At 46.8% G+C, this 19,107-nt stretch overlaps 1 protein-coding gene across 2 annotated transcripts in view; it reads right to left on the bottom strand.

Moving 5' to 3' along the window:
* Positions 1-19,107, bottom strand: part of SLC22A4 (solute carrier family 22 member 4) — a 45,550-nt gene that overhangs the window by 25,698 nt on the left and 745 nt on the right. The window contains exons 2-4 of one of the 2 annotated variants that reach the window (XM_029942366.1): positions 18,915-19,091; positions 3,167-3,270; positions 1,574-1,728 (exon numbers count right to left, since the gene is read on the bottom strand). In XM_029942366.1, coding sequence (XP_029798226.1) covers positions 1,574-1,728; positions 3,167-3,270; positions 18,915-19,091 — 436 coding nt within the window. The remainder of the gene's footprint in view (positions 1-1,573; positions 1,729-3,166; positions 3,271-18,914; positions 19,092-19,107) is intronic. The other variant, XM_029942365.1, reaches the window with a different exon arrangement.

Below are 19,107 nucleotides of genomic sequence, written 5' to 3'. Positions count from 1 at the left end.
CTCTCTCTCTCTCTCTCTCTCACAAAGGACCTTCTTTAAGAACATCTGGCTCTCGGGGCACCTGGGTGACTCGTTCGGTTAAGCATCCAACTTCAGCTCAGGTCATGATCTCATGGTTTGTGAGTTCAAGCCCTGCATCTGGCTCTGTGTTGACAGCTCAGAGACTGGAGCTTGGATCAAATCCTGTGTCTCCCTCTCTCTCTGCCTGTCCCTTGCTCTCTCTCTCTCTCCCTCTCAAAAATAAATAAACAGCAAAAGAAAAAAAAAACCCATCTGGCTCTCCTCTTTCCTCACAGGGAAGAGGCATGCCCCTCTCCTGCTGGGTGCTGAAGAGGGAGCTAACTGCCATGTGGCTCAGTATGCTCTCCCCTTCCCCCGTCTTCAGGCACCTGGGCTGTGTCAAGGAGCTCTTCACAAATGATTAAAGGAGTGGAATGTGAGCAGTTCCATTTTGGCAACCTCACAGAGAGTGTACACGTCCCCAACTAAGAGAGCACAGCATCTCCAAAGCCAGCGTGTCACTCAGATTCTTACAAGCAATCAGAATCCATCTTACCAGATACAGACCTCTGAAGCAGGAAGAATCGTTAGACTTACATTAAAAGGGCCCTGTTAATAATTACACTGTGACAATAGGGGCAAACCTGGTCAGCAAGGAATCAACAGGGATATATTGTCAAACTAGAGATGATGAGAACTGTTGTTTATTGTTCCAGAAGAGCCCCTCATTTCCCCTCTGAGAAATGAGGGGTCAGAGTCAGCAGGTGGGCTCAGAGAGCACGTTGGGTGCTTGCTCCTGGGGGTGACCCTGGTCAGCCTGCTGGGAGCTCACCTCACTTCCTCTCAAGAAATGCTGGTGAGGGCCCTGGGGGCCTCCTCGTGTTTTTTAAGTTGTGTGTCCTCTCAGGCAGCCTTAGACTCCAGAAGCAAGGCTGTTGCTAGGAGATAAGATTACTGTCAGCGAGGCTCTTCATCCTGCACGCCGCTGATATGATCTGGGGTGAGCTCTGACCCAGGGTGACACCAGACCTGCCCAGGGATGGCAGACTGGCACTGAACTCCTGTCTGGCACATGCCTGCCTCCTCCACCTGCATACTGGCCACACCATCTACCCAAAGTTCCTCCACGGGCCATGCATGACTGCCAGGAACACTTTTGTCCTGACCCAGACAGAAATCCTGAGCTTTCAAAACTCAAGTCAAAGACATCCCTAAGTGGTCCCTCCCCCCGCACCCCAACTTTGTGTCTTTGCCAAGCCCCTTGCTGCTGAAATGGGCTCAGTTATTGTTTGGCTGGGTCCTATCAGGTCCAGCTTCTATCCACCACACCATTCCAGAGCCCAGCCTTGTGAGTGCCTGCCTTGCCTGTGACCAGATCAAAGGACCTGAGGCTTCAGCCCCCTCCCCAACACACACGTGTCTGAGGCTGATCATGTTTTAGAAGCACAGCCCATGGGTTGAGGTGCTTCCTTCTGTCCTAAGAACACTCCCTATGCCCTCTTCAGTGGCCCCTTCTTCCTGGCCTCTCACAGGGTTTGAAGGAGAAGCCCTGAGCATCAGAAAACATTCTTACCTAGAATGAAGGCCACCACGTAGTTGGAGATCTGTCCCATGCCGACGATGACAAATAACACAGTAAACATCTCCCAGCTCTTGGAGAAAATCTGCAGGAAGCTGAAGCCAGTTTGCACAGCCATGGTCGCAAAGAGGATATTCTTCCTGCCAAACCTGCAGAACACAGCACAGCACAAAACATGGCATGTGCAGTTCACAGCGGGGCGCGTGGCAAGCCCGAGTCAGGCATCACTGCAGACTTTATGTTTGTTTGTCTGTTTGTTTGTTTTCAGAGATGTGTGACAGACTTCTCTCCCTGTCTCATCCTCCCAGCTTCTTCCATGGTGAGGTCTCGGGGAATCCATCTGCCCAGGAGGTGACTTGTGCGATTCGAAACCTTCTGTACAGGCCCCATATCTTGAAAGCACAGAGCAGCTCATGCAAGGACCACGTAGAATTCTGCTCTTTACACCAAGCCACAGGAAGAAGCTGCCACCACTTTTCTGGCAAGTACAGATTGCAGATACATCTATCAGCAATATGGGAATTGTGTCAATCCAGAATAAGACTCCCTTCACAGTAGTGGTCTTCAACCTTAGCTGCCCTTGAAACCCCCTGGTGCCAAAAAATGCTGGTGCCAGCACTTCCTAAGATTCTTATTGTGTAAGATGCAGTTTGCATGTCAGGATTTTTAAAAATTTCCTAGATGAGTCTAATGTGCAACCAAAATTGCAAGCCAGTTTTCTATGGGAAAAGTAGCCCTTGGCAGTAGACATGCAGAGAGTTGGCTTAAGTCTTCATTTCACTTTCAAATAGTGACCAATGGGTAGAATGGAGGACAGGCATGGGCAGAACAGTCTCCCACCTCCTATATGATCTGATCAAAAATCAGATCTCAGGCTGTTGGGTTTGCAGTCCCATTGGACCTGGTAACTGGAGGAGGGACAGGAATTCCTCTGGGAAGTCTTCCCAACACTGACGTTTAGCATTCCTGCTTTCCTGCTCTGGTCCCCATAGAACATTCAGGGGCCAGTAGGGCACTTCTCCTGGAGCTGCAATGCTGTCTGCTCTAGACTGAGTTCCAGGAGGTCCACAACCAGCCTCGGTCAGCTCTGTAGCCCTGGTGTCCCACAGAGCAGTGATGTGGGCACTCGCTGTCTGGCCCTTCCTCTGACTGATGGATGTTTGAGGACAGATCACGTGCCATCTAAGAGTTAGGGATGGGATGGAGAGGCAGTGGTGATGCCAGTAGTGTGTGTGTGTATATATATATATATATATATATATATATATGTGTGTGTGTGTGTGGTTTTTTTTTTGAGAGGTTTGATGATATAAAGACTGCAGTTTCCAGTGAGACCATCACCTCCTCCCGACGCTTGGCCAAACCCTGGAAGTGCAAGGACTGGAGAACTGAACAAAATAAGGTTCCAATCAGGAGCAGATGGCAGAGAAAACGCGAGACTTCAGGTCTCCACTTTTCACTGACTTGTTAGTATGAGGGGCCTCTCTTTCCCTGGGTCGAGATACTTGAAGTTCAGCCCAACCCCCTGTCAGGTAGTGAATGGACAAGGGGCCCTATCCCACCTTTCCTCCCTCCCAGCCTCCTTACCTGTCTGATAGCTGCCCAGACACGAAGGAGCCAAAGAGCACGCCCATGAAGAACAGGGAGGAAGTGAGGGGCGTCTTCCAGTCATCCTCACACACTAGACTCCACTGCCAGAGAAGACAACATGAAGCAACAGAAGGCCCAGCCCCAGCCCGGATCTGAGGGGAATATTAGCATGGCAGCTGGAAAAGGCTCTCCTCCCCTGTGACAGGCTCTCAACTTTGTGCTAAGGGCATAGGCCTCACCCTGGGGTTGACTCCTGACTCTAGCATTTACTGGGGCAAGACTCTGTCCTCTCTGAGATTCACCGTCTGCTTCTACAGGTAAGGGAGGGTAAAGCCCTGGCTGTTTGCATCATGTATCGGGAAGCTAGCCGAGGCAACTGCTGTGACTGGCGAACCCTCAGCTGTGAAGCAGTATGAAGCAAAGTAGTATTTCTGCTTTAGAAGGCATCCAAGCATGGAGGGAGGGTGTTTGAAACTCTTGAGGGGCAGGGCAGAGAGCCTGGTCCCTTGGTCCAGGCATAGAAGTTTCCTCTGCCTTGTTGAAAAAGGCAAGTGGTCTGTGATTATATTTTCTGAGCAGACTCCTCCCAGAAAACCCCGTTCTCTCTTTCTGCTCCATTCACACCACAGGCTGAGTCTGGAGCCTGAACTCAGAGCCCACTGTGTGGTGAGGGATGGGGGTGGGGTATCTACACCTTTCCAGCATCCCTTATCTCCCTTCTACACTTATCCACATTCTTTCCACCCAGCCTTCCCAGAGAGGTGGTTCCTCCCAGGCCCCAGGGCCTATGGGCTGTCATAGCCCTAACAAGTCCCTGCTGGTGGATCCATAAAATGAGGGCCTTAGCAAGAATTTCAGCTCCCAGCTCTTTAAGTCAAGTTAGGAAAATTTCAAGGGAAGTTGCAAAGATTTCAAAGTGTGCTCAATGAGCTTTCATATCTATCTATCTATCTATCTATCTATCTATCTATCTATCTATCTATCATGTATCTATCTATCCATACACATATATATTGCAGGAACCAATAGATATTTTGAGGCTCTGAGTCAAGGGATTGCTATGTGTGGCAAGACGATCCAGTCTAGAGGAAACCTCCCCTGCCTCCTACCCATCCCACCTCCGCTCAGTGGTAGGGCTGCTTCCATGACACTCACGAAGCAGGTCCGTTCTTAATCCTTACAACTTCCCTAAAATAGATTTAAAAATGAATTCACATATTTATGTCACACTTCAGTCTGCAGCAGAGAGAGGACCGACCCATGCAAGAGAAAAGTGTAAAACAAAAGGCTAAGGAGTCAGGGCACATGGCACAGGGGAAGAAGGGTTGCAAAATAACCAAGCCAGGATTAGTCTGACAGTCAGCTGTCCTGCCCAGGGGCCTGCACGCTTGCCAGGGACATCCTGAAATCCGGCTCTGAAGATCGCTGTGGCTCAGCTCACAGGATCCCCATAGGCAAAGCGATACACTCATTCTGCAGAATTTAGTTTTTCTAAGTACTAAGACCTGAGCGAGTCTCTCCTCTAGACTTCTCTCCACAAAGGGGTCAAGCTGTGATGTTGAGGATAAGGTCCTTGAGAACACTCCCGTCCCAAAGACAATAACAAGATTCATGAGGCCGCCTCTCCTGGCACCCACCCACAATGCTGGCTACAGGCAGAATGCCCAAGCACAGCTCTACAGAGGAAAAACAAAGTGGGCTAGGAACTTGGCTCTCTATGCCTCAGGCACAAGCAGAGGATGAATCTGAGACCATGTCCAGAGTACAGTTTTTCTGTACTCCGGCTGCTGAATGGACTCCAGGGGAAAGGGCACAAATCTTCCAAAACAGTGGCCTGGATTCATGTGCCCTGTCATGCCGTGGGTCAGAAGACATAGACAGGAAGAAGACAAAGACAGGACATGTACCTGAATTAGTGGCCACCCACTTCTGAAAATCACCAGCAAAACAGTCAGAAAAGAACTTGGAATTTGCCCCAACACATAGAGATTCATAAAACTGAGATTCCAAAGCCTCCTAAAATGTTGTTTTGCCTGTTTTGTGTAAGAGTAAACTGAGGATCTGAGACTGTTATTTGTCTGAAGTCATAGCAATTAAATGGGCTTGCTAGATACTAACTCAGGCTTCACCTTGTACCAACTTTGTACCCATATCATGCTTTGGACAAGAGCTCCAAAGGTCAGACAAACGAGCTTAGCAAATACCATCTCCTATAATTCTTCACGGAAGACACGAGGACTAGGGGTAAAGGACCTCTGCCACACCCTTTAGCGCTGGGGCAGAGCTGAGAACATCTCAAGCATGGTAGGGATATTGATGTGTTCTATTATCCACTGTCACCATTCTGTCTGCAGTCAAGCTGAAAACTCTTCCAAAGGGAATGTGCTCTCCTTTATGGTTTTTTCAGTATTTTTCTGTCAGGATTTTGCCTTAGGGTAGGATAAATAAGACTTAAAGACAGGGGCACCTGGGTGGTTCAGTCATTTGAGCATCCGACTTCAGCTCAGGTCATGATGTGACAGTTCATCAGTTTGAGCCCTGCATCGGGCTCTGTGCTGACACCTCAGAGCCTGGAGCCTGCTTCAGATTCTGTGTGTGTGTCTCTCTCTGCCCCTCCCATTTTCAAGCTCTATCTCTCTGTCTCTCCCTCTCTTTATCAAAAATAAATAAACATTAAGAGAAAAAAGAAGTCTTAAAGACAGAAAGGAAAGAGGAATGTCAGATATGGAGCCAGGGTTACATGACAAAGATAGTGAGTAGGACTGGCTAACCGGTGCAATCTGAAAATGCAAGACCCTTTGTTCAAAAATTATGAAGAATTTCAAGATGTCAGTAGCAGAGCATTACAAACAACTTCAGGGCCCCATGTGACTGTACTGTTTGCATGCTCATAGAGAAGGCCTGGTAGTGGGTCGAGCCTGGTCCACTTAGGGAACAAACGGAGCATGGTGAGTTCTGAATTGGGGTGCTGGGAATGATGGATTAAGGGCCAGCTCCCCATTGCTCTCCTACTGCAGCCCATGCAGCCATGACTCTAGGTCCCCCTTCTTCCCTTCTTCCCTGAAGAGGGGCCCAAGAAGCCTTATCAGCATCATGAGGCACAGGAGATCGTCATGTGCACGCAGCAGCCACCAGTTGCAGGCCCACGGACGGTTCTTTCGGCCTTTGGAAATCCTGCTCATACCCAGCAGAGGAAGGCAGCTGGATGTCATGGCCACCCACGGTTCGTTCCAACGTTGGGCCATCTTTTGCAAAGTTACTATGCCCAGAGAATCTTTTAGGAAAGCTGAAGGAGACCTTGTAATAGGATACAGGCTTTCCAGATTTAAATCTGGAAATAAAAAATAGGACTGGAGTCCTATAAATCAGCTGCCCACCTAAAGAAAGGACCTTTTCTCCATGGGACTACTCATGTGGAGGCCAGGCCCTACCTGTGACCAGCCCCTTGGGATCTGAGGGGTGTATCTTAGTGTCCCACTAGCCAGAGCCCGGGGAACTCCCTGTGGTTAGCAACAACACTGTAGGCCAAGTGGAAGACAGTCTTTAAAAAAATTTTTTTAATAAAAAATGTTTGTTTTGTTTAATGTTTATTTATTTTGAGGGAAATTTTTAAATAAAAAGTTTATTAAAAATTTTTCAATGTTTATTTTTGAGAGAGAGAGAGAGAGCAGGGGCGGGGCAGAGAGAGAGACACACAGAATCTGAAGCAGGGTCCAGGTTCCAAGCTGTCAGCCCAGAACCTGACACGGGGCTCAAACCCACAAACTGAGAGATCATGACCTGAGCTGAAGTCAGACGCTCAACCTTCTGAGTCACCCAGGAGTCCTGAAGACAGTCTTTTCTTAATAAGACAGAACTGTCCTTTGGGTCTCTGCATGTATGTATACATTCATGTACACACAAACAAGCATACCTGTGATCCACTCAGAGACTAGTGGTGGACGGTCTGGTGAGGAGCTGGCTGGTGTTGCTCTGGAGCTGTGCTTTCAGGTCAAGCACTAACATTTCCAAAACATAACCCCCTCCCCCACCACACACACACACACACACACACACACGCACACAGAGATCACCCTGGACAGAGAGTGGAATGTAGGAACTAACTAGCCTAAGCTGTGTAGGGTGGGGGCACTAGATATCCCTTCCCAGGGTTACTGTGCCTGCCTCATCCGCAGGGTCTCAGACCAACATTCCCTAATAGAGCAGAGTGAGGCCTTGTAGCTGGGCCACCTAGCCTTCAGCTTTGCTTTAAGAAACAAAAACCAAGGTCACAAGGTAATAGAAGATGGAAGGCCACTCTTGGCATAGAAGAACATGTCTTCTATGGAACATGTCTGTCCCTTCACAGAAACATTGACTATAGTGTATTGGGTGCTCACTGTGTGCCTTGTATTATCTCATGGGATCTCAAGGTTGTCATGTGAAATGAGACTGTTTTTATCCTTGTTTTATTTTATTTTTTTTTCCATAATATTTTATTGTCAAATTGTTTTCCATACAACACCCAGTGCTCTTCCCCATATCCTTATTTTATAAATGAGGAAATGAAGGCACAGGGCAATGAAGCAACAGCTCAAGTTCTAGTGGATTGGTAAAAGGAATTGCTTAATTATTTATTCAACTGTCATTGAACACCTGCTCTGGGCCAGATTCTGTGTGAGGCACAAAACTGACATGGTTGCTGCCTCCACAAAGCTCAAGGTCAAGCATACTTTATAGGACAGATCAGGTGTGCACATGTGCATGCATGAGCCCAGTAGTCCCTGGCAGGGCGGGCTCGGTTCTGGGCCACTGTGCCCTTGATCTCTGGCTAGAGAGGGAAAAGACACCCCTTCCTCATCCTCCTCCAGATGGACAGAGGTCTAACACCTGAACTCAATCAGGTAATCATTTTAGATAACTAATGCTTGCACTTGGCTAGGCAAATGGATTTTCAACAACTTGCTCATGAATGAATGCTGAATGCTGACCAATCACGTGTAACAGAAAATGAGTTTAGGGAAAAGCATGGTATCACACGCTGTCCTTTGAAAATCACCCTCAACCTTGAACTCTACAAGTAGCCAGTCTAGCTAGCAGTTTTAGCCTTTACCAAAGCCATAAAAGACCATAAAGATAAGCGTATCCCTGTGACCTCTGTGGTACTGAGAACTCTGGAAGGCAGCCTGGCTGCTGAACAAAGAGCACAGCCTCTCCTGGGCTCTGCGACTTCTGGCTGTGCGACTGGGCGCTCCTCCACCTCTACCAGCCTGCTTTTTCATCTTCAAAAATGGACCAAGAATACCCCCTCTGGCGTTGTCGTGAGCACATAAGTAAAGTGTTTACCACAGTGTCCGGCACATTTCAACCCTCATTAAACGGTCATTCCCCTTCTACTAACTAAGCTCATGCCTTTGCCCTCACAGCCAAACCACGACTTAGAACAAACAGCATGAATGAGTAAGGAAAGCAGGTTACACTTAAACCTAACTAGGCAGCAGAGATTCTTGGGAATAAGAACTTCATCAGTGACTGAAAACCAAAACAGCTTTTGCTAGAAAGTGTAAAATCCTTTCATAAGTGGATATCAATCTCAGAGATTACTGTGAGTGAAAACCTAGCAATAGTCCACTTAAGAATGAAAAATATGTTTCCAATGTGTCATCTTGCACTTACTTTTCATTTCAGGGGAAAAATAGGAAGTTGTAGTTAGTTAATCATAGAATACACATCAACTCCAATTTCTTTTCATAACTTTGTTGCAACTAAGCTAGATATTTCCCAGCTACCATGATGGGGATAGGGGTGGGGAACTCTAGATTTTTTATTCTTGTTGTTTATAATAGTTTCATTGAAATAAAATTTATATCCCATAGCATTCACTCTTGTAATGTGTACAATTCAGTGGTTTCTGGTATATTTGAAGAACTGTGCAACCGTCAGCACTATCTAATTTGAGAACATTTTCAGCACCTCTGAAAGAAACCCCATATCCATGAACAGTCACTTCCCCTTCTCTTCCCCAGCCCCTGGCAACCACTACTACACTTTCTGTCTCTAAGGATTTGCCAATTCTGGACATTTAATATAAGTGGAACTATACAATATGTAGTATTTTGTAACTGGCTTCTTTGACTCAGCATAATGTTTCCAAGGTTCACTCATGTTGTTTTAGCATGTATCAATACTTCTTTCCTTTTTACAGTTGAATACTACACCACTGCATGGGTAGACCACATTTAATTAGCAGCCATCAGTTGATAGACATTGGGGTTGTTTCCAACTTTATGGCTCTTATAAACAATGATGCCATGGCGGTGCCTGAGTGGCCCAATTGGTTAAGCATCTGACTCTAGGTTTGGCTCAGGTCATGAGATTGTGAGTTTGAGCCTTGCATCAGGCACAGCTCTGATACCGTAAAGCCTGCTTGGGCTTGTGTCTCTCTGACCCTGTATCTCCTCCCTCAAAAATAAATAGTAAACTTAAAAAAAAATAAAAAAATAGTGATGCCATGAAATTCTGCATACAAGATTTTGTATAGATGTATGTTTTCATTTTTCTTGGGTATATATGTAGGAGTCAAACATAAGTCATGATAAATCTACATTTAACTTTTCGAGAAACTCCCAAACTGTTTTCTAAAGTGGCTGCACTGTTTTACAGTCCCAACAGCAATGAACAACAGCTCCAGTTCTCCGTCTTCCTATCAATACTTGTTATTGTATGTCACTTTAATTTTAACCATCCCAACTGGTGTTAAGAAGTGTCTCATTGTGATTTCAATTTTCACTTCCCTAATGACTAATGAAACTGAACAACTTTTGTGTTGAGTCCATAGATAAATTTGAGGAGTGCTGCTATCTTAACAACATTATGACTTCTACTTCATGAGCAGAACATGACATGTCTTGGGGCGCCTGGGTGACTCAGTTGGTTAAGTGCCCGACATCGACTTGGGTCATGATCTCACGGTCCATGGGTTTGAGCTCCACATTGGGCACTGTGCTGACAGCCCAGAGCCTGGAGCCTGCTTCACATTCTGTGTCTCCCTCTTTCTCTGCCTCTCCCCACTCATGCTCTGTCTCTCCCTGTCTCAAAAATAAATAAACAGTAAAAATTTAAAAAAAAGAACATGACATGTCTTTCCATTTATTTATGTCTTCTTCTTCTTCTTTTTTTTAAATTTATCTGAGAGAGAGAGAAAGACAGTGCATGTGCACATGTGAAAAAGAGGGCAGAATGAGAGAATCCAAGCAGGCTCCATGCTCAGTACAGAACCCGACTTAGGGCTTGATCCCATGATCCTGCGATCATGACCCCAGCTGAAATTGAAAGTCAGTCCCTTAATGGACTGAGTCACCCAGGTGCCCCTATTTATGTCTTCTTTAATTTCTTTCAGAGATGTTTTATAGTTTTCAGAGCTTAAGTTGTTCATTTAAAAAACTTATTCCAGGGGTGCCTGGGTGGCTCAGTAGGTTAAGGGTCTGACTTTGGCTCAGGTCATGATCTCACAGACCCTGGGTTCAAGCCCCACATCAGGCTCTGGGCTGTCAGCCTGCTTCACATTCTGTGTCTCCCTCTCTCTCTGCCTCTCCCCCGTTCATGCTCTGTCTCTCTCTCTCAAAATAAAATAAAGACATAAAAAAATTTTTTTTTGAGTTTTTTAAAATTTTATTTATTTTTGAGACAGAGAGAGACAGAGCATGAGCAGGGAGGGGCAGAGAGAGAGGGAGACACAGAACCGGAAGCAGGCTCCAGGCTCTGAGCTGTCTGTCAGCACAGAGACCGATGTGGGGCTCGAACCCACGAATGTGAGATCATGACCTGAGCCAAAGTCGGAGCTTAACTGAAAAAAAATTTTTTTAAACTTATTCCTGATGAACTTCTTTCAACATTTCTTGTAACAGCACCACTAGCAAAACTTTCTCTCAGTGTTTTTGTTCATTTTTCCATCTGGGAATATCTTTACTTCATTTTTGAAAGATAGTTTTGCTAGAACTAAGATTTTGGTTGACTTTTTTTTTTCAGCATTTTGAACGTGTTACCCACTGCCTTTTGGCCTCCATTGTTTCTGATGAAAAGTCAAAGATAAACCTTATCAGGTTTCCTTTGTATGTGACAAGTCATATTTTCTGTGCTGCTTTCAAAACATTCCCTTTGTCTTTGAGTCTCAGCAGTTTTATGATAACGTATCTGTGTGTGGAACTCTCTTTGTTTCTTTTACTTGGAAATCACTGAGCTTCTGAGCTAGGTAGATTAGTGTTTTTCTTCTTTAACTTCTTTCAAATGAAGTTATTTCCTGTGGGGACAGCTTCAGAGCTCTATTCTTATGCCTACCTGTCTCCCTGGACAAAATCTCTGAGCTCTTGCTCCAGGGCTGGTAGTAGGAAAAGGGTCCCTCAGAATTGGATTCTGGGTGAGGGTGGTAACCTCTGTCCTTTCGGCTTGTCTCTCCTGAGATGGAACATCTTACCTCAAAAACAATATGGGACAAGTGTAGTCAGGCCCCCAGTATCCTCAGACTGCAGAATCTGGGGTCGAGGCGCCACTATATGAGTAGGAGGGGGTTCCCCAATCTCTTGGCTGTACTCCCCAGGAATAAAGCTTCTACAACTTGGAGCTCAGGGGCTCAGGGGGTGCTAAACCTTAAAATGTCCTCAGTATTCTTCCTTCTTCAGATTACAGGTAAAGAAAAAGCAATCATAGGTGGGGAAGCCTCAGTGGAGAGCTCTGTAGTCACTGAACGCTGAACCAAAGCAAAACACGCAGGGGTTTTGAATGGGATGGTGGGGATGGGAATGGAGGCACCTGAGGGAAGGAGAAGGGGCACTCAAAGACACGGTTCTTTCCCTGGCAGCCTGGCATTGGATCCATCATAAATCTCCTAGGCCCCACTCTGGGAACATAAGTGAGATGGGGTCTGTGTCAGCCCTCCAGCACTGAGGGGGAAGCTCTGGAAGGTGCCACTATGAACTTGCCTTTCAGTCCTGCAAATAAACAGCTAAAGCTGCCAGCCTTGGGCTATCTGTGGCTATTGATAGGCCATGTGCATCAACGTGGCCTTTCCCAGGAGTCTCCAATGTCTCTCCACCATCTCTACTCCAAACGCTTGCTTTTCTTTCTTTTCTTCTGGCCTCCAGAGACATGCTTAAAACAAGACCAGGCTTTCAGATAAGAGGGCAGCCCTGCATTAGCCCAGAATATGAAGTGAATTTAGCCTGCAGTCAGGGAGAAATTACAATCCATTTAGAAACGCGCGCAGCTCCTGTGACCCACCCTGCCAAAGCCTTGTTTCTGTCAATACACCACCCTACCTCTTGGACTCTGTATGAGGGTTCTGTTGTCCACCAGGAGGGATGGACAAAGTTTGTTTATCCAGAAACTTGGCAGGAGATGTGGGTGAAGCAGCCTCCAGACAAAAGCACATTCTGAGCTCCTGGTGGCCATTGTCAGAGGAGCACAGTTGAGAGGCAACCCGCAAACTGTTTGGGGTGAGGCATCTGATAAACAAACAGGGAAGCAATTTCAGATCAGAGCTAGGGAAAGCCCCCAAGTCTCTTTTATTTGTTTTCTGGGCAAGATCTTTCTGAAAATCTTGCAGGTGTTGGCTGGAGGCGTAGGTCCCATACCTTGTCCCCTCTGGAATGTGACAGAGAGCTAGTCTGAGTGTGAACTTGGTTAAGAATATTCAGGCTGTCCTGTCAGCCAAGCTGCCAGTCTCCACACTCACCAGCAGAATTTCCTGGTAGCTTATAGGCCTGACAGAAAGAAAACAGCCTAAGTCTGCCTACGGCTCAAACTTTTCACCTTTGCCAGAGCCCACCCAGGCCTCAGAGGAGGCACATCTCATGGTATATGGTCCCATGTAGTAGCAACCAGATATATGAGCCTTAGTCTGTATCACTGTCCCTCCTCTGCTACTCACAATGCCTCCCATAAGCTCCCTATGAGCAGAAGATGAGGCCCTCATGGTCCTAGCTCATACTTTTGGGTTATGGGTGGAGAATCAGTTTGCCCTGCTCTGTCCGTGCCCTGACCTCCGGTCCCAGGAAAGATGGCACAAGTCTAATGCCTCTAGAAGTCCAGGCCTTTTGCTGGAGGCTATATAATGCTCAAGGGCATAGTCATGGCAGCTCTACCCATGGATTCCTAAAGGCTGCAACCAGCTGCAGGAGAGGACAGAAGCCTGTATGATAGAGCAGCATGCCTGCTTCAGCCTCTGGCAGCCTGACACAGAAAGCTGGTCCTCACCAAAAAAAGGCTTTCACAGGGCCCCTGGAGCATGGGTCTACTAGAGGCGGTACCCAGCTCAGAAGTGACTGCCTAGTTTTCCCAGGCTGTAGACTGAAGGAGGTCAATCTACTTAATGATGTTCCAAAAGAAAAGCAGACATGTTGGAGGCAAAGGACAGCCCATGCTTACACCTTGGCCAGCAGCCAGGCTCACGCCTCCTGCTTGCCTTGTGGCCCTTCTGATAAATACAGGCCCCCCGGAGAGCAGGACATTAACTGCCTTCTCTGTTCCTTCAGCCTTTAAGAGGCCTTTGAGTTTCCTCACACAAAGGCCCTTTGCTCTTTGAGCACTGAAGGGCTGTAGGGAGAGCTATGCCCTTTGCCACTGAGCCCCCCCCCCCCCCCCCCCCCCCCCCCCCCCCCCCCCCCCCCCCCCCCCCCCCCCCCCCCCCGCCCCATAGTAGGCTTCTGCAGTAGGACTCCATATCAGACAGTTTGGGGATCCTTGGGGTCCCTTCCTTCCTCAACAGAAGTTTCAGTCCCCATCTGTTGAGCCAGATACCACCAGTCCCTGCTCTTGCTTTTGCACTACCACTCTACAGATAAAGAAGCTAAGAGGTGTCTGGCACTCTTCCCCACAGGGGAAAATACAGTCTCCTCCAGCCCTGACCCCAGGGACAAAGGAAGGACCTTTTCTCAGGATTTTTATATGCTCTATCTTTAAAGTAAAAAATAACCTGTTTCAAGCTGGACCAGCTGGAGCAATAAAACAATTAAGGATAGTATCAGGTTACATGAGTCTGTACTAATATAAAGCAATAATTGAATAAATAAATAAATGACAGGGAAAGGGAAGCTCTTATTTATAGAATAATTCCAATTAATAAATTGTAAGGAAAAATAAGGACTGTGGGAGATGCAACATCACTACTAGGCCAACACAAATGTTTGATGATAAACAGGATATGTGTATAGTCCAATGTATCTGCCCCAAGATACTTATCAATTGTGAAGGGGAAAAATAGTGACTTTATAGTGGAAAAACCCAGCAGAACCCAACCAACCAAGTGATCAAGGCTGACATCACCGTTAACAAGCCACATCGACATCATATACCCACTGGGACAATGTCCTGAGGACATAGTGCTTCTATAACATTCTTCCTGAAAAGTGCACAAACTCAATATTCTCATGAGAGAAATCACCCAAATCCAAGCCAAGAGACATTCATGAAAATAAATGAAAGACTCATAAAAAGTATCAAGGTCATGAAAGATAGGACAAGACTGAGGAACCCTCACAGACTGAAGGAGACTACGGAAACACACCAACTAAATACAATGTTGGCTTCTGGATAGGATCCAAACACCGAAAAAGAACATTAGTGGAAAAACCAGTAAATTCAAATACCAGCTGTAGTTTAGTTAATAATATTGCAACCAACTTTAATTTCCTGGTTTTGGTAAATGAATTATGGTGATATTAATTAACACTAAGGGAAGCTGGTTGAAGGGTGTATGTGAATTTTCTGTACTAGTTTCACAATTTTCCCTAAATCAAAAATTATTTCAAAATGAAGCTTTTAAAATGCGATTCTTGGGGTGCCTGGGTGGCTCAGTTGGTTGAGTGCCTGGCTTCGGCTCAGGTCATGATCTCACAGTTCATGGGTTTAAGCCCTGCGTCAGGCTCTGTGCTGACAGCTAGCTCAGAGCCTGGAGCCTGCTTCAGATTCTGTATTTTCCTCTCTCTCTCTGACCCTCCCCTGCTCAAGCTTTCTCTCTCTATCTCAAAAATAAATAAAAACATTAGAAAAAATTTTTGTTTAAATGTGATTCTTAATAGCCACACAGGAATAATAAATCAGTCTTCACAAACAGCCCCCAAGGGCTAAGTAAACTACTTTAGGCAGATATAAGGACAGATGCATTCATGCAAGTCCCTACTCCGACACCAGACTCCTGCCTCTTGGCGTTCTATGAAAGGTATTTCCACAGCAGAACATGCCACACTTGGGTTCCTGGCTGACCTTGCCGTCCCTATCAGGGGTCAGGTGTTGGTTTAGCTGTCCCAGAGGGTATGCCCACTGGGGGATCCTGCATGGAGGTGGAAGGCAGAAACAATTTGAGAAAACGGTCTCTCTCCCTGTATTGTGCTAGCTGGGATATAAAGAACCTGTTCAAGGCCCCTGGGCTTGAGCCTATAGGAGAGTTGGGGCCATTTCTCCCATGGGCACTGGCTAAATCAGTGTGGGTTTGGACCTATGTCCTATTCTGTGGATCATAGAACTTCTCCAAGGAGACAGAATTTCAGCCTCCAGCAGAACTCATCACCCATAATACTACCTGCCACCTGGACCTTAGTACAGCTCCCACAATGCCCGTGGTGTGCAGCCAGAGGTGACGAGGGCCTGCCCTTGCCTCTCCTTACCCACTGGCCATTGATGCCCATTTGCTGGTGCTGGGGGAAGTAGCATAGCCTCACCAAGTCCTCCCAACAATTCAGAGAAGCTGGGCACTCTTATGATCCTCATTTTAAAAAATTATTAAAACAAAACATATACCAAACATAATATGAAATTTACCATCTTAATGATTTTTAAGTGTACAGTTCCACAGAGTAAAATATATTCATATTGTTGTGTAATCTCCAGAACTCTTTGCATCTTGCAAAACTGAGCTCTATACCCATTGAACATCTCCACATTCCCTGCTGCCCCTAGCCCTTAGTAACTACCATTCTTCTTCCTGTTTCTATGAGTCTGACTATTCTTCATATCTCACATAAGTGAAATCACAGTTTTTGTCCTTTTGTAACTGGCTTATTTCACTTAGCATAATGTCCTCAAGGTTCATTTGTATTATAGCACATGTCAGAATTTCCTTCCTTTTTAAGGCTGAATAGTATTCCATTGTATGCATACACCACATTTTGTTTATTCATTTATCCATTGATGGACATCTGGGCTGTTTTTACTTTGGGGCTGTTGTGATTAATGTTGCTATGAACATAAGCATACAAATGTTTCTTTGAGACCCTGATTTCAATTCTTGTGTATATATATATTCAGAAGTGATATTGGTAGATTCAATGTTCATTTTACTTGCAATTTTGTGAGGAACTGCCATACTGTTTCTCATAGTGGCTCCACCTTTTTACACTCCTACCAACAGTGCACAAGAATTCCAATTTCTCCATATAACACCCATCCTAATGGGTGTGAGGTGATATCTCATTGTGGTTTTGATTTACATTTCCTTACTAGTTAGTAATGTCAAGCAGATTTTCACATGCTTGTATCTCCTCTCATAGTTAAGGAAATTGAGGCTTTGAGCAGTGATGTAACTGCTAAAGTCAGCCAAGTGGCTAGGGGTGGGGGTCAGAAGTGGCCCTCCAGTCTGACTCCAGAACTTCTTCTTGTGTCACCATCTCTCTGTGGAAAGCCACTCTCCTCCTGGTGCTTCTCCTCTCCTTCCTCCGAACACCAGTATCCATTTGTCTTTTATCTTACTCTGCCACCCAAAAGAGAAGCAAGGAAGGGAAAGGATGCTGAGAAAAGCAGACCATTTTCCTACGTGATTGTGTGATGATGTGCATCCCCAGAGGTGCCCACAGACCCTGTAAGCGGGGCACCCACCCTACACACCATGAGGTCAACGACACCAGTGAGGAAGGGAAAAGAGGTCAAACTAATTTTTAGGGGGTGCTGCAGGTAGTGGGACCAGCTTCAGCTCAAGTTCTAATGATACTTTCAGGAACTGAGGTGGAGTGAGCTGATCTCCAGCCTTAGACCAGCCCCAGGACCAGGCTGTGGGAAGGGGGCGGGCACCCATTAGGAGCCCTGCTAGGGGATCAATGAGAGAGAAGAACAGTCACCTCAGGTCCAAGGTAGGCCTGGTGGCAATGCTGGTGGGGGTGGGGGGTCCAGAGTTGGTTCACAGGTTGAGCCCACTTTCCAAAGATCGTATAGATTCTGTAGCCACCACCCCTGCCTGGCCACCAGTCTCTTGCCAAGGAAACTCTCACAGATTCCTCACTGGTCTTCTTGCTTTTCATAGCAGCTAGAGTAAGCATCTGCTGAAAACCCAAATCTGGCCATGTTACCCCTTATTATTTCCTCACTATCCTCAGAATAAAGTCAATTACTCAACATTTTCACAATGTCCACTGTGAAAGAATACCCATGTAGGTATATCTAGCCTCATCTGTCATTCTCCTGAACACCAGCTGCCTGGATCTATGAGAATTCCATGCACAGAATCTGCCATGTTCTTTGTTTGGACAAGTTCTACTCATATGTCCAGACTCAGCTCTAATTTTATCACTCCTTCTTGGAGTATTTCCTCACCCTGTTATCCCCACAGAGAAGGTAATATATTGTTCCAGGTCACACAGCAACCCAGCCAAAACTTGAATTCAGGCTCCAAAACCCTATTACTAACCAGGGTTGATGTCAGCCCTCTCTGTAACGTGGACAGTGTGCCCCATGGGCATCTGAGCTTTGAAAACAGGATCTACACCCCAATTGCCTATAGCCTAGTGCCCAGCATAAGGCCAGACACGGTGTTTGATGGTTGCTACATTGTGCTGAGAGAAGAGGATTAAGGACTAAGAGGGGCCACAGTGGGGTTTTTCTTGAGAGAAACATTGAGCAGGGGCAGAGCCAGAAGCTGGGAAATCCTACCTGCCTGATCAACAGCAGGAAACTAGTCTAGGTATGTCCTCCTCAGAAGGACACAGCATCTGGGGCCCACAGCAGATGCAAAGCAAGAAGTGTAAGGGACAAAGTATGTGTGTAGCCTGACTTCTGAAACTTAGAAAACTTGTCACCAAACCACTTAGGATCCTAAGGTGCTAATGGCATAAGCTGGAACATCTGTACCCGCCACCCCCTCCCCCAGATCCTATGCTCAGAAGAGTCTCTGTGAGTCAGTCTCTTTATCAGTATGTTGGTGCCAGGGTTATGGCTCCTGTGGTCCCCCCTGCCCCGTCAGCATCAGGAGGTCCTCTGCCCCTTTTCAGAGAAATTGGAGCCTCAAGAAGGGACCCCCCAAGCCTTGCCAAAAGGTGTATGGCAAAGTAGTAGGCCCTTTGATTCTTCCAGACCTCTGTGGCTAGGAAACAGGTCAGACCTGCCCACAACCTGCCCTGCAGCAAGGCTCTTCTCTGTGTCTGCACTTGGGTTCAGCAGAGATCCCCAAATCCTTCCTCATACGAGTAGCAGGAACTTGAATCAGGCTGTGCATCTGAGCAGCCTGGGACTGGGCCTCTTGGGAAACAATTTCATCTGTTGTGAAACTCGAAAAGGAAAAGACAGTTGGCGACAACACTCCCTGTTCCATCCCCTCCGTGCTAGACTGGACCGCTCAGGAATAAGCCTCACTGGGGCCCTGCTCATGGGCGGCACTCACGTGTTAGAGAAGCAAAGCCCAGTTGCATGCCAGGCAGGTTTGACGGCGGGTGGGAAACGCGGACCCAGGCACTGCCAGGGAGTCTCAGGGGGTCTGAGGCAGATGCAGGATCATTCACACACCCACCTCGGTCACGATGGTGGACAGGTAGATGTCCTGGCTGAACTCCCAGCCATCCAGGCAGCTCTCCTGCTCCAGCTGCTCCAGATCCACATCGCGCCCCGGCTCCAGCCCCAGCGCGGAGAAGTTGGCCATCGCCGCGAGCCGGTAGCGCCGGCAGCTGTGAGGCACCTCGCGCCCGTCCTGCAGCCGCAGCGGG

The sequence above is a fragment of the Suricata suricatta genome, chromosome 6 (assembly GCF_006229205.1).
Source record: "Suricata suricatta isolate VVHF042 chromosome 6, meerkat_22Aug2017_6uvM2_HiC, whole genome shotgun sequence".
NCBI classification, from domain to species: Eukaryota; Metazoa; Chordata; class Mammalia; order Carnivora; family Herpestidae; genus Suricata; species Suricata suricatta.
Note: the sequence above shows the minus strand (reverse complement) of the source record. Positions and strands in the feature narration are given on the sequence as shown.